This window comes from Mustela erminea, chromosome 11 (genome assembly GCF_009829155.1).
Source record: "Mustela erminea isolate mMusErm1 chromosome 11, mMusErm1.Pri, whole genome shotgun sequence".
NCBI lineage: Eukaryota > Metazoa > Chordata > Mammalia > Carnivora > Mustelidae > Mustela > Mustela erminea.
Genome location: NC_045624.1, coordinates 41,244,931 through 41,260,217, shown reverse-complemented (window position 1 = coordinate 41,260,217; position 15,287 = coordinate 41,244,931). Strand labels below are relative to the sequence as shown.

The following is a 15,287-nucleotide window of genomic DNA, read 5'->3' as shown; positions in this document are numbered from 1 at the left end:
GTAAGGTCTATTGGGCTGCCTCCTAGCCAGAAAGGAGTTCTGCGTGTGGTGAGGCCTTCCTGGGCCACTGACCCTGGCCGGCATGGGGAGCACGCTGGGCTGCCACCGCTCCATACCACGGGACCCTCAGACCTGTCCACAAACCGCAAGTTCAGCGCAGCCTGCAACTTCAGCAACATTCTGGTGAATCAGGAGCGACTGAACATCAACACGGCCACAGAGGAGGAGCTGATGACCCTGCCTGGTGTGACCCGTGCGGTGGCCCGCAGCATCGTGGAGTACCGCGAGTACATCGGTGGCTTCAAAAAGGTGGAGGACCTGGCGCTGGTCAGTGGCGTGGGTGCCACCAAACTGGAGCAGGTCAAGTTCGAGATCTGCGTGAGCAGCAAGGGCAGCTCGGCGCAGCATTCTCCCAGCTCCCTGCGGCGGGACCTGCTCGCGGAGCAGCAGCCTCACCACCTGGCCACCGCTGTGCCCCTCACCCCACGGGTCAACATCAACACGGCCACCCCGGCTCAGCTCATGAGCATACGGGGCCTCACGGAGAAGATGGCAGTCAGCATTGTGGACTATCGCCGTGAGCATGGGCCTTTCCGTAGCGTTGAGGACCTGGTGAGGATGGGCGGTATCAATGCTGCCTTCCTCGACAGGATCCGACACCAGGTGTTTGCGGAGCGGTCCAGGCCCCCATCTACCCACACCAATGGAGGCCTGACCTTCACCGCCAAGCCTCACCCCAGCCCTACCTCGCTGAGCCTGCAGAGTGAGGACCTGGACCTGCCACCGGGGGGGCCCACCCAGATCATCTCCACGCGCCCTTCCGTGGAGGCCTTTGGAGGCACAAGGGATGGGCGGCCAGTGCTGAGGCTGGCCACTTGGAACCTGCAGGGATGCTCAGTGGAGAAGGCCAACAACCCTGGAGTGCGAGAAGTGGTGTGCATGACCCTCCTGGAAAACAGGTGAGGGTGGGAACCACTGGGGGCATTGGGTGTGAAGGCAGTTCTCGAATGACCTCACTTGGGCATGCAAACAAGTGGACTCTTTGGGGAATAGGGAGAGGGCAAGATTATTTAATCAGTGTTCTTGAGGACCTAGCGGTACTGTCACTGTGGCTGAGCTCTCCTGCTCTAGAATTTTTTGAATACAGCCATTCGGGCTTGTGGCCCATATCTTGAAAACGAGATATATCCGAGATCAGTTCCTAATTTGGGGGGTAAGTGGAGATTAGGTTGATGTTATTGCTTTGGAGAATGCTGTTTGACTCAGAAGACTTTGTGGGGTTTACACCAAATCAGGCACTCAGAGGCCTGGGAACCATTGCACAGTTTTGCATATGAGAAGGGAGATAGTTGGATTTTTTTTTGTTTGTTTAAATGAGAGGGAAAGTCACATTTGTCTCACCAAATATGCCTATTTGTGTGCACAAAATCATCTGAAAAGGCAGGTATTTGCAAACACATACGCTGTGTATATTCACCAAAATGCTGTGAATGAATCACTCCTCATTCTTTTTCCTTATTTAGCCTGAAGTTGGTGTTCAGGCCCACAATTGCTGCCCCAAATGTATGTAACCTCTCTTGTCCCCATAGCCAGGAAAGGTCAGGCTTACATGTGGTGAATATTGGCCAGATTTTCCCATTTGAACCACAGGGGAAGAGACTTGTAGGAAGGGCTCTTACCGCAGCATGTTTACATCATTCACAACACTGCTCTCTGTAGGAACTTCCGTTACTGCCCCCCCCCCCCATGAAACAAAACAATATCATTGTAGCAGTTAACTCCTGCTGTTAGTAAAATAGTATAGTGTATCATGTAATCAGCTTTGGGAAGGAAAAGAAATATTTTTAATGGTCTCGTCTGGGTCAGAAATCCTCCGAGCCTGGTCTTGAGGGACCGTACCCCTGCTACCAGATGTAGGGTGGCATGTTTGTGGCCACTGGCTACTTGCCTTTGCATTGGCGTGTCAGTGAGCCTGACGGGCAACAGTTCAGTGACAAGAAGTGAGTCCTCAGCGGGCAGTCGCTGTGCGTTGTGGCAGAGCGTCAGGATAAATGAGTGAGGAGAAAACCAGGTCACACCGTTTCCCTGGCACTGTCCCCATGGCACACTCTCATCACAGGACTGAGGGATCGTGCAGCAGGTTAGAGAACTGGACTGGGAGAGCTCCTGAGCGCTCCTCCTGCACAGCTGTGTCCCCTGTCTTGTGCTGTAGCTCACTCCTTTTGCAGAATCGCCTTGTACACAGGTGAGAACTAGACTCAGCGCTGGGTGATATTTATCAGGAACGGCCTGATAATTGTTCTCTTTATCCATTAGCAATGTAGGTGCGTGGGGGGGAAAGGGGAGGGGAGGGAGAGGGAGGGATGGCTGTTTAATTCCTATCTTGAGTTTTCTTAAGGCTCCGTTTGGGGAGGTGAAGGGGCTGAATCAGGATCTGAAGTCGCCCAGAGAGAATGATAGACCAGGCAGCTCTTGCCCACTTACTGTGACAGTGGTTTTTCAAGTGTGGTGTCTGGACCAGCATCAGCGTCAGTGACTGACTCAGAAACCCTGGTTTTCTGTGTTTTCACACACCCTCCGGGTGGTTCCAATACACACTGAAGTTTGAGCCCCATTGTGCTGTTCATTGGGCGATCAGCTGTCCCTGTGGTTTTCTCTGTAAAGCTCCTCATCAAGGTCCGTGAACTCACACAGACCTTCCAGAACTTTCCAGGTACTATGTTTTCTTAGATTGTTCTGATCATCCCTGTAGTTGTTCAACTTCACGATGCTCTTTCTGGCCAGAGTTTGAGGGACTTATTCTGCCTCTAAAACAGATGAATGCAATGGGTAGGGAATGGGAGAGAGAGCAGGGGCCGATTGGCCTCAGAGTGGTCTTTACTCCGCAGTGTAGACCTGGGTCAGCCAAGGGCACACTGAGGAGAGTACTAGCAACTCTTGTCCTGCATGGAATTAGGACTTCTCCTGGTGTTTCTTCTTTGGATTTCCTGGAGGGATGGTGGTTTGTTGAAGTCATTTAAATACTGTCCTCAGGAGAGAGGAAGAACTTACCCAGGCCTGGTAGGGATGGAGAAGGAAACACCTGTAAGTAAGCAGGAAGGTGACCTATATCCCCATTGCATTTCTCACACCTGGCCAGCTAGGTTGTCCTGTGGCTTGGTGGTTTCTTTGGCCTGTTCACAATGTGTTCAGAGTGTTCTGGGCACTCCTAGCATCTTATTAGTGTCCAGTCAACATACATTAATGGGCTTAGGGCTTGGTCCCCTGTAGAGCTGGGGTGGCTCCATTTGTCTATGACTGTCCCAGGGCACCCAAAGATGCTGCCTGTTCCAGAGTGGGTCCCATGTCCTCAGAACAGAGTGCACATTCCCCAAGAGCTGTGTGTTCGTCCTGATTCACAAAAATCTCTCGCATTCCAATTGATCCCTTTATTAGTAAGAGGACATACATGTAGTGTGAGCAAGAATGAGTGCTGGTAATCTTCAAGGTGGTTCTTATTTTTGTACATGTGTATGTGTAATACAAGTCTTGTTCATGTTTGCTGATACTTCATATTCATTTGGTTCCCCCATTAGCCTGGGAGGGGGGTAATGCTTGTTTCCCCCATTAGTCTGGGAGGGGGATAATGATGCTCCATCTCTGGGTGAGGAAACTGAAACCAAAGAAGTTAAACGACTTGCCTCCATCCCATAACTCATTAGTGACTCAGCTGGGACTAAGACCCATACCTTCTCACTGTAGTCCCATGTTCTTTGCAGGCACACTGTGTTTTGTAAGCACACCGCCTTCACCCTGCCTCTTGTTCAGGCATCCCACCCTCTGCCTACAGAGGCACTACACTTGCCAGGTTGTGTGCCAGTCACATTTAAGAAAATAAATTCATTGTAAAGGCACAAAAAAAGAAAAAAAAAAACACCTTGGCTCCACACTTTCTGTGTAAAATCAGTGAAATTCCTTAACCTTTCCAGGTCTCAGTTTTCCCATCTGTTAAATGTAACTAATGAAAGAAAAAAAAAAACCTTGAAAAAAATGGAAAAAAAGAAAAAAAAACTTCTTTTGTAAAGGGAATCGCTAGCTGGCTCTTCATTTTCCTTTCTGTGGGTTTGCTTTCTTCTACTAAAGGGTGCCAGGGTAGGACTTCAAGGTTAGAGTCCTTTCTTGCCCTGAAAGGCTGCCCCTGGACGAGCATGTGTGAGCTACAAAAAACCGAGTCTTACGTGAAGACCGAGGTAGAACAGCAGAAAACTAGCTAATCATGCAGTCACCAGGAGCCTTCAAGGACATCGCCCTGTGGCACAGAGCTGACGGGTTTCATCACATTCCTTTGCCAAATCTCAGTCTCAGGCAATGTTTCTCCTCGTCCAGTGTTTATGAGGCAAGACAGAAAGAGGAATGCTTCTGCTAAACATCCTGGCAAAATTTGGGGACAGCCCACATATGGAATGAAGAGTAATTTTTAATTTTCTCTTTTTTGCTGAGTAGCTCTTCTATTCTGAAAAGTCCCTTTGGTTTTTGGAAGCGTAAGCCCTGGAGGAGCAGACGTTGACAATCTCCAAAAATAAATAAATAAATAAATAAATAATAGGTTTACTATCCTACTTGTGCATTTCCCCACGGCCTCTGTCAGAAGGGAACCTGTCGAAGTTTTCAGCTTTATAATGCTCTAAATCTGTTTTCTTGCTACATGTCTGTCTGCAGTATCCAAGCACAAGGTGAATTAGTATGTTGTGCAAGATGGGATTTTAGTTGATCAGACTTGATTAGTAGGATCCATGTAGACACAAGCCGTGTCATCATTTGATTCATTCATTGAAAACTGTGTGGAGTAGCGGCTGTGTACATGCAGATGCTAAATGCGGGAATCAGGTTGTCCTGTTATTTAACTTGAGTAAAGTAAATGGGAATCAGCTTGTGTGACTTAGCCTCCAAAGAGTCTGAGAAACCCAGATTTGAGGTGGGGGGGTGTGTGTCATGGAGTGTGATTGATTTCAGGTTGCATCTTTCTCATCCCAATAATGAGCTTATCCTGGGAGACTGAACGGTGAGTAGATGCAGCCAGACATAACATCTGAGGCAAAATGGCCAGCAGGCCTCTTAAAGCAGAAATAATGAAAACTGCTTTGACTGTGGAAACTGAGGCGCAGAGTGATGAGATAGCCTCTGTGTGGCCTTCAGAAATGTGGATTGCGGTCAGGATTTGAAGCCAGGCACTGTGTGATTTTAGGGCGGGGAGTGGAAGTGTCTTTTCCCAAACACCGTGTCCTTTTACTGACCCTTGGCCCACCTGCTGTTTCCTCCCTGTCTTGGGCCTCGGGTGGCCAGGCCTCAGAGTTTCACCTAGACTTCTAGGGCTCAGTCAGGCCCCAGGAGGCTTCTGCTCCCTTCCTGTTTTTGTTCCTCTGAAGGACAGGGCTTATGGCCAGAGGTAGAGCCATCCAGAGGGCGTCAGGGCCTCTCCACCCGGCCCCTCAAATGTGAGTCTGTGACCTTGGCTCAGCTCCACAGCAGAGTTCCGGTGTTGTGAGCCAAAGAGTTCTGGGTGGTTTCCAGAGGGAGAGGTGGTCTTTAATAAGACTGCTGTGGATTAATAAGAGGAGATGGTATGGCTGAAGGGAAGTCCTGGGGTGGGCCCGGGGCAGGCTTTATTTCACCAAAGGGAGAGATGTTAGTTTGTCTTACAAGATGGGCCCATTCAGGATCTGATTTTGGAGGTTTGATAGGTTTGATAGTACTGCTTCTCCCAGGGGCTGTTCAGTCCTCTATTATTTATTTCTTCCACAGATACTTTTTGAGCTCTCATTAGGTACGAGGTTCTGCGTCAGGCCCCCCATAATAAGATACTGTCCCTGCTCTCATGTGAGGAGCTAGACAAGTCAATACATGGATAAAGACAGATAATGGCGAATGCTGAAGAGGATGGAGGCGAGCTGAAGAGAAGCCTGCTGAGGTGGATGGGGGTAAAGGAAGGCCTCAGCTAAAGCTGATGGATGAGAAGGACCCAGGCATAGAAAAAGCTCGGGGGAAGAGTACTCACTAGAGGACCCAGCAAGTGCAAAGGCCCTGAGAGTGCTTGTTCTAGACAGAAAGCCAGAGTTCTGGGCATGGTGGGTGGCAGGGAGTGGAGGGGGGCAACAGAAGGAGGGGAGGCAGGGCCAGATGGATAGGGCTCTTATTTTAGCAGGAGGAGGCCATAGAGGATTAGAAGCAAAGGTTGGTGACTTACCTGTTACCAGGCTCTTCTAGCTGCCAGAGTAGGGGGAGGCGCTTGGAGCAGGTCCTGGAGTTGGGTAGAGGGTACAGTTTGAGAAGGTTGAGTTGCAGAGTCAAGGTTACAGAGGATAGTGATGGGGTGAAGGGGGAGTGGGTGGTGATGAGAACATCCTTTAGCAGCAAGGACTGGAAGGCCATGCCTGTGTTCCAGATGTTGGGGGGATTAACCATGTGGATTCCTAGAAGGCAGGCTCAGAGGGGGTTAAGGAACCCCAGGCTAGCCCATGTGACTATGCATTGCATTGACGTGATGCAGCTTGCCAGCCTCACCCCTCCCCTCTCTTCTTGCCTCACACTGGATGGGTGCACAGTGCTTCTTCTGGACAGGGAGGGTCTCGGTCCATAGCAGATGGAGGAAAAGGCCTTGTGGTCTGTCTTCTGTGCAAATCATATATTTGATGGGGCCGCTTTCTTTACAGTATCAGTTACATATATAACAAGGGCATATTTGGGGGGATTGGGGGTAACTATTTCTTTTAAAAGACATTTAAATGAATTTAATTCAACATCAATTAAGAACCCCCTCTTTATCCCCTCTTTATTGGGGACACAGGGAGAGACCACCCTGTGGTTAAGGAGTTCACAGTCCGGCTAGGGGACACATCCATTGGTACTTACAGCATGCCATGGGCTGGGCTGTGAGGGAGGTGGTGACGTTTAAGCACAGGGATCTGGTACCTGTCTGCTGGGCTCTGGAGATAGATCAAGTCCTCATACAGGGGAAAGATGTGGGGCTAGGACCAAGCCAGGTGGCTTGGAGGGAGCTAATGTGGAGAGGAAGGTGGGGTCTGGGCGTAAGCGTGTGGTGGTCCTCACAGCGAAAGCCAGCAGCCCCCCAGCAGTTCCTGACACTTCGGGGGTCCAGGCTGGCTCGCTGGCCGGGCTTATAATCCGAAATACTCAGGGAGCACAGTAGGTTCCCGAGAACCGTGCCTCACAGTAGGGAATAGTATCGAGGTAGGTGTTATTTGCGGTGTGTTATTTTTATCTCAAAATTACCCTACTTTACACAATTTTTATCTCAGAATTCCTTAATAACAGTCTCTGTGGATAAGAAAAGGATGCATTTCACCAATATTTGATGTGCTTGTCACAGACACCCTGGTCTGAGTGTAGTGATGCACAGTTGAGTGGAAATTTCACACCAGTGACTGCTGGCATCGAAGCAGCCAGCAGATGCCACACAGAAATGTCCTGCTGCCCCTTTAGGTATGTGGTCCTCCTCAAATATTTAGGAACCCCGGAAGCTTCCTGACCCAGCTGCTTGTGACTGTCTCCAGGCGCGGTAGGTATAGCAGCTTTTACCGCAGTATTTTGATTGACAGCTGCCCAGTAGCTGGAGAGGAACCCTGGGGGTGTGTGCTCAGAGTAGAGGTTTCATTGTAACGGAAAGTCTTGAGTTCTTCTACCAAACTGCTGGATAGAGAGACCCTGGGTTTTCTTTCCTGAGCACAGCTCCCCACCTCTGTTGCTTTGGCATTTGTTTCCAGTGGCCCTGTTTCCTGAGAATTCTATTTTGGTTCCGTCATTACCTGATTAAGCTGTTAAGCTGGGCCTTCAATTGTTTTATCCGGAGACCACGGTAAACTCCCGGAACGCTTTACCGCGGCCAAGACAATGTTGTTCATGTTGCCTCATTTAAGGCCGCGTGCATTTGGAGTGCGGTTTTACTGTGTTCCAAGGATCCCAATCCTGTTGGCTCACCCAGATGTTGATAGGTGACGTCTGTACTTTTGTCTTTCTCAGCTTGTGCTAAAAGCACTGTGTCTTTCCAGGCAGGAGGTCTCAGAGGGATTGTTTTTTAAACTACTGCTCCAATATCCTGTTGGAAAAAAAAAACCAAAACCAAAAACTTCTTCAGAATGTATTTTTGATAAGTATATTCAGTCTGACTTAAATTTTTTTGCTGTCTTCATTTTCTTAAAGGACAAAAAAGTATACTTTTTGGTGACCTTGAAGTACCGATGATCAGCTTTAGGTCGTGGACTCCTCTGGGCTTCCTGGCTTGGTGGGCAGCCTCTGCTGCTCAGGCCGCTGTGTTCCTCTACCGGTCAGGTCTTTAAAGAGTGGTTCTAAGTTGCTTTTATCTTGAGGACTCATTTAAAAAAACAAAACAAAGCAAAAGCAAAAAAAAAATCAGCAAAACACTGCATGTCCCTCCCACCACCCAGTAGTGGTGGTTGTACTTTCAGTGGCTTTGTGGACGTAGTAGTTGTACTAAGAACAGAAACAGTGGTAATTAACATGGATCATTCCTGTGGCTGAGGTCCGGAGCCCAGCAGCTTCACAAGTGGGTATTGCCAGTGGCCCTCTTGTAGAGATGCAGAGAGATGGCTCAGAGAAGTTGCATAATTTCCCCCAAGGTCACACAGCTTTTAAGTGGTGGAGCCTGGACAATAACCCAAGCAATCAGACCCCAAATTTGGATGATAAAAACCACTCACTAATGCTTTCGTATGTACGCCCTCGTCTGCACACCTGCATATGAGAATACATGTTCCTCTAACCAACCTGCTTTGAGTTCCCTAGGCCATGACCTTTCCTAAGTGTGTTGATCTGAGATGTTATCTGTGTGTGTAGCTTGTCCTTGTTTCTTCAGAGTGGAGCAAGGATATTTGCAAAGAAATCTGAGTGCAGGATACTGTATTTTTATGGCTTTTCAGTCTTTTACAGTGGTCTCGCCCACACCTATTATGACAAAGGTTTCTTTAAACAAGTTGCTTTTAAAGAAGCTTTGCGAGCATTTGTCTTAGTTTTCTTGGAAACCACTTCTTTTTCTGCTCACTATTTCATCTCTTGATGTCACATTTTAGGAGACCACAGTCACATGTCCAACTGACATAAACCTGGGGACAGATACACCTGAGTCCGGGTGAGCACGTGACACACAGTTAATCTAGCCAGGAGTACTGACCATGCCGTGGCCATCCATCCCTCAGTGGGTTTTTAGAAGGGACTGAGGATAGCCTGCTGGGTCCTCCAAATAGAGGTCAGTTAGGAGAGCATCTCTGGGGTATTTTGAAAAATGCTGGTATCTGGGCCCCTGAGCCCACATGATACTATTTCTGTAGTCTAAAGACAAAATTTGCCGTATATGTATATTGCAGACCTCCTGCGGTAACTGCAGGTTGGTATGGACCCACTATTATTTTCTTAGAAGACTGACTCAAACGTTGTAGCTAGTTATAAGGTCGGGGACTCATTGTCCCAAAACCCTCACCCCCTCAAAAAAAATCTCGTGCAACTTTTAGAAACAAAAGAGGTGAGGAAGTATTGAGGCTTTTTTTGTTTTGTTTTGTTTTGTTTTTTTGACTGAAGACCTATACTAGCCAGCATCTTCTCGGTAACATGGATGCACTGCTTATGACATTCGTGAATAACAGTAAGCTGGGAGGGATTTAAGCAAGCGCCCTGGACTAGATACAGTATCTTTTAAAGTACCTCCCCAAATGTGTACCTCTGTGCTTTCTCTTTTCACTGGTCTGAACTTAATTTAATTTTCAGGTTTGATTTTTGTTAATGTTAAATACACGCACAGACATGCGGAACTGAGCAAGACACTGTCGTGTTGCTCTGCACACGTGCTGAACTCGGTGAAAGGCCAGGCAAGACTGTCTGGGGTTGATTCGTAGTCTTCAGTTATGTTACTGTTAATACTTCCAACATTTCTAATAAAAATGCAAGGAGTTGTAAAATATCACTAGAATTTCAACTTAGAATTTGCTTCTGTCTTTTAAACTTTAAGGTAAATTTAATTGAAGAGCTTCTGAGATTATAAGGTGGTTGTTTAAAATGTTACCATTTGCAGCCATTTATCAAAAGAATATCAGGCATTCCTTATTACTCATCTTCCAGCAAGGTATAGAAATAAGCTAGATTATGGGAACTCCCCTCCTCTTGCTAGTTAGGAAACAACAGGCTGATTAATAAAACCAAAACATCTTGGGGGGGGGAATAAATGGGACGGAGAGTGAGAGATGATTGTAGGATCACCCATAACCTCTGATTTCAAATGCAATGTTTACATTCATCAAATAGCTGTGCTATTTTTATTGGTGGATTGTATGGGGAAAGGTTATATTTTAGAAGTATACATTTCTTCTAAATCACAAAAGTCTCTTCTAATCCTGAGGCTTTTTCAAGAGAGGGTAAGTGATCACTATTTCTGCCAAATGCCCTTCAAATCTGAGAAGGAAAAGCAATTGTTCCTATGGGTAAGATGTGTATTTATTTGCTATGGCTGTCCTAAAAAGGTACCACAGACTGAGTGGCCAAAACATCAAAAATTTATTTTCTCACACTTCTGGAGGCTGTAGGTCCAAAATCAAGGTGTCGACAGGGTTTTTGTTTTTTAGTTTTATTTGTTTTTCTGAGACCTTCCTCCTTGGCTTGTAGATGACCATCTTCTCACTGTGTCTCAAATTGTCATCCCTCTCTACCTGTGTGTGTCCAAATTACCCCCTCCTCCTCCACTTCCACTGCTGCCACTACTACTACTACTACTACTACTACTACTACTACTTCTTTTTCTTCTTCTTCCACCACCTCCTCTTCCTCCACCATCACCTCCTCCTCCTCCTCCTCCTCTTCCTCCCCTCCTTCTCCTCTTCTCCTTCTTCTTCTTTTTTTAAGTGGGCTCCATACTTAGGAGCCTAACATGAGGTTCAAACTCATGACCATGAGATCAAGACCTGAGCCAAGATCAAGAGTCGGACGCTTAACCAACTAAACCACGTAGGCGCCCCAACCAAATTTCCTCTTCTTATAAGGACACAAGTCATTTTGGATTGCGGCCACTCTAATGGGCTTCTTTAACCTTCATTACTTCTTTGGAGACCCTGTCTCCAAATGCAGTCACATATTTGGGGGTTAGACTTCAGCATATGGCTTTGGGGGACACCATTCATCCCATAACCAAAAGACACAAGAAAAATTGCCCAGGGATTCCTTCTTGGTTCCTTGTGAGGACTCTGCATCTTTGGGTTTTTCCTGGAAAGATGATGATTCAGGATACTTGTTTAACAGTTTAAACACTAGAGAACATTATACGAGAGTCCTGGAGTGACAGTCTGATGGACAAGAGGGATGGCTTTCTTGCCAGCCACAGTCAGCATGGACCAGCTCTTAGGGGCTGGGATCCTCAATCATTTCTCTTTGCAGCTTGCTAATCCTTGGTTTTCTCCTGAAATTCAGCAGTGACCTGAAACCTTTTACCCACCCTGCCAACAGTATTCCACTTTGCTGAGTTCATTGCTTGCCCTTGGCTGCAAGGAATGGTGATACTTGAGTGTGTCAAAAAAGCTTTTTTGAATTTAGTGCCCTTTGGAAGTGTTGGCAAAGGAGAGATTCAGAGGGACCACCATGAAGTCCACTCAAGTTCAGCTGTCCTTGGCTTGTATGGTTAAGCACTGCAGCTGTGGGCTCCCTGGATGGCTTATGTTCCCCTCCCAAATAGTCATTGTGTTGTAATTGCCTGTGTGTTGCCGTCTGCACTCCTAGACCATAGCACAGCCTACTTTCAGTGCCATAATACTCAGGGATTTGTGGAAAGAAGAAACCACCACTGACATTTATTGACTATTTACTTTACCCCAAGCGCTTCAGCTAAGCCTTTTATCTTCACACCATCCCAGTGAGGCAGCTAAAGTATCCCACCTTGCACATAAGGAAACTTATCTTACAGAATTTGAAGAAATGTGCTCAAGGTCACATGGTTGGTGCATGTGGAGCAAAACTTCAAAGCCAGGAAGAATTACTCAGAGACTAAAGCCTTTTATACTCAAAAGCACAGAATCCATAAACTTGGAGATATCCTAGCCTTTTTGTATTTGGAAAGTATGAAGAGACACATTTAATTGGGGGAGGTACTCCCTGGAGTGGGTCTCAGCTGATACTGAGGAAATCATCCCATTTTATCATTTGGTGAAGTCAGGAATGTGGGGCTTCCAGGGTGCTGGATTTTGTAAAAATCGTGATATAATTTACATAGCAGACAATTCACCCTTCTAAAGTGTACAATCCAGTGGGTTTTGGTAGATTCACAAAGTTGCGCAACCCTCACCCCTGTACTAGAACACTTTCATCACCCAAAAAGGAAACTCTGTACACATTAGCAATCAGTCCCCACCGCACCACACAGGGCAACCACCAAGCTACTTTCTTTCTCTTTGGATTTGCATATTCAGGAAACTCAGTATAAACGGGATTACATAATATGTGGCCTTTTATGTCTGGCTTCTTTTACGTAGCATGTTTCAAGGTTAAGCTGTGTTGTGGTGTGTATGTTTCTTTTTTTTAATGGCTGAATACTATTCCATGATGTGGATATACTACATTTTCTTTATTCAGTTGTCAGTTGATGGACAGCTGTGTGGCTTCTCCTTTGCGGCCATTATGAGTAATGCTGCTGTGAACATTCGTGTGCAAGTTTTTGTGCGGACATATGTGTTCATTTCCCTTGGGTATATATGGAGGAGTGGAGTTGCTGAGTCACATGGCGATTCTATGTTTAACATTTTAAGGAACTGTAGACTGTTTTCCAGAATGGCTGCACCATTTTATATTCCCCTCAGTGATATACTGGGTCTCCTATTTCTCCACGTCCCTCTAACACTTGTTATTTCCTTTTTTTCTTTCTCCTTTTCTTTTCTTTTTTTTTCCTTTTTCTTTTTTTGATTATAGCCATACTGGTGGGCGTGAAATGGTATCTCATTAGGAGTTTGAGTTACATTTCCCTAATGACTAATGTTGATGTTGAGCATCTTCTCATGTGTTTCCTGCCTTTTGTAGATCTTTGGAGAAATGTCTGTGCAGATCTGGGTGGGCTGTTTTCACAACTGTTTCCAAGCGGATAAAATACAGGATATTTTTGTGTGGATTCCCTTTTTACTCCACATTCCCCCCTCTTCCTTGCCCCTTAATCATGGGGTCATTATACTGGAGCTTAAACTAGAATAATCACTTTGTACTAGGAAAAAGGGCCCACCATCCTACAGGAATAACCCCCCTCCCCCAACCCTGTCTGGGGAGGAATTTTGAGAACACCATGTTGTGCTTCAGTACTCTGGCTGGAGTGGTCTGTCAACACTGCACTTTCAATACTGTCTTTGAGAAGTGCTTGGTGTCTTCTGAGTTTTATATTTAAACTATGTGTTTTGGGAGGAACTTTAGCACTTTTTATCTAAAGCCAAATGTAACATACGCTATGGCAGGGTTTGCAAAGAGAGGAGAGCTTTGGATTGTTCCTGACAATATCTGCAAATCACAGGACCCCGAGCCAGGATAAGAACCTTGAAGGAACCCTTTCCATAAGACCCTGCCGAAGTCATTATGGCCAAATGGAAACTTATGTGTACTCTTTTGAGCCCAAAGGTGGAGATTTGAGTCCTTCCTTACACTCTGCAAGGTACGGCACCATGTGTCACCCATCGATGCTAGGCCCCACTTCTGTTTGGTTTTATTTTAAAAATGTCTTTTCTTCTTCCTCCACATCCCCCTTTACCCCCTTCCATAGATCCCCAGTGCAAAGTGTTAAATAAATGTCCTTAGACATATCTTGGAGAAATGGAGTGCCTTTAATCTGCAAACGCCTCGTGTTTTTATCGTTGCCAGCTAGCTCTTTGCTGCTGACGGGACGGTTGCTTTGTCCCTGGCCATGTGCAAGGACAGGTGCCTTGTATGCTTACCCATCCCCCAGTGGTGACACACCAGATGGCCTGGGGCTCCCTGCTACCGGTGAGGCCAGCGTCTCCTTCATGTCCTTTTCAGCCATTTGGATTTCCTCTCTGAGGAACAACTTTTCTCAACTTTTGCTCCTTTTATAAACTTTAATATCACCTTAATTTTTTTTATTATTATTTTAGTTGTTCAGAACTATTTATGCACATTCTAGATGCCAGTCCCCAGAGACTGCAAAAAGCTCTTCTCCCAGCCCATCACCCTCTGCTCACTTTGTCTTTGGTGCCTGTCATGCAACAGAAATTGTTCATCTTGATGTGACCGAGTCTGCCAAATCCGTCTCACCCCCAGTTCGCACCTACATTTCCCTCTTCTCTTCTACATTTTATAGTTTGCTTTTGCATCTAAGTGTTTGACCTAACTGGAGAAAACCTTTGTGTAGGGATGAGGAAGGGACCCACTTTGGTTCTTTCCGACTTTCCTAATACCAACCCTACGCAAGTTATCCTCTCCCCCCTGATTTGGGATGCCACCCTTATCACATGTGTCCATGACATCTCATGATCCATTTGTGTGTACCTGTGACGTTCCCACACTGTTAATACCATGGCCTCTTGTCAGGGGGACTGTCCTTTGTTCTTCTACTTCAAGATTTCCCTAACTATGTACATTTCAGAGTCTGCACATCTCAAACATCCCGTTGGAATTTTGACTGGAACTGCATTAACTTTACAGATGAAGTTTGAGGAAATATAACGTCATTGCAATGTTAACTCACCCTGTCTTTGAACATCTGTATTTTTTCCTTTATTTAAGTCTTCTTTTGGAACATTTAATGGGTCTTTACTCATTTCTCCATGGAGGTCCTGTTGCATTCTTCGTTGGGTCAAATCTTAGATGCTTTGATTCCTTATTTTTAAAATCCCCAGAGTAGGAAGTTCCGTGGTTTTATTCTGTCACTCACGCTATTGTGACAGAGCCCTCTTTACTACTACATTGCTCTTCCTCTACTTACTCTGTATCCTTCATTTATAGTTTAGGCCCTTTTTGCTGAATCCTTCCTGGTAGAAGTAAACACCGGCCAGCCAGAACCTCTGTGAGGCTCGCTCTGGACATGTGAAGGCCTCCATTCAGCTTCCTTCCACCTTATGGTCTTGCTCTGAATAATGTAACTTCATTTTGCCTTTCTCCGTGGTTCACATTTTTCAAGGATAGATCAATACTCTAGACCTCAGATTGTTCTTTTTTTTTCTTCTTAAAGTTTCCTTGTTTCTTTTACTAATCTCAACACTCAACGTAGGGCTTGAACCCACAGCTCCGAGATCAGGGTTCACACACTC

At 46.2% G+C, this 15,287-nt stretch overlaps 1 protein-coding gene across 1 annotated transcript in view; it reads left to right on the top strand.

Moving 5' to 3' along the window:
• Nucleotides 1-15,287, top strand: part of EEPD1 (endonuclease/exonuclease/phosphatase family domain containing 1) — a 107,931-nt gene continuing 92,644 nt past the window's right edge. The window contains 2 exon segments of the mRNA XM_032304995.1: nucleotides 1-125; nucleotides 128-959. Coding sequence (XP_032160886.1) covers nucleotides 83-125; nucleotides 128-959 — 875 coding nt within the window. The 5' untranslated portion in view covers nucleotides 1-82.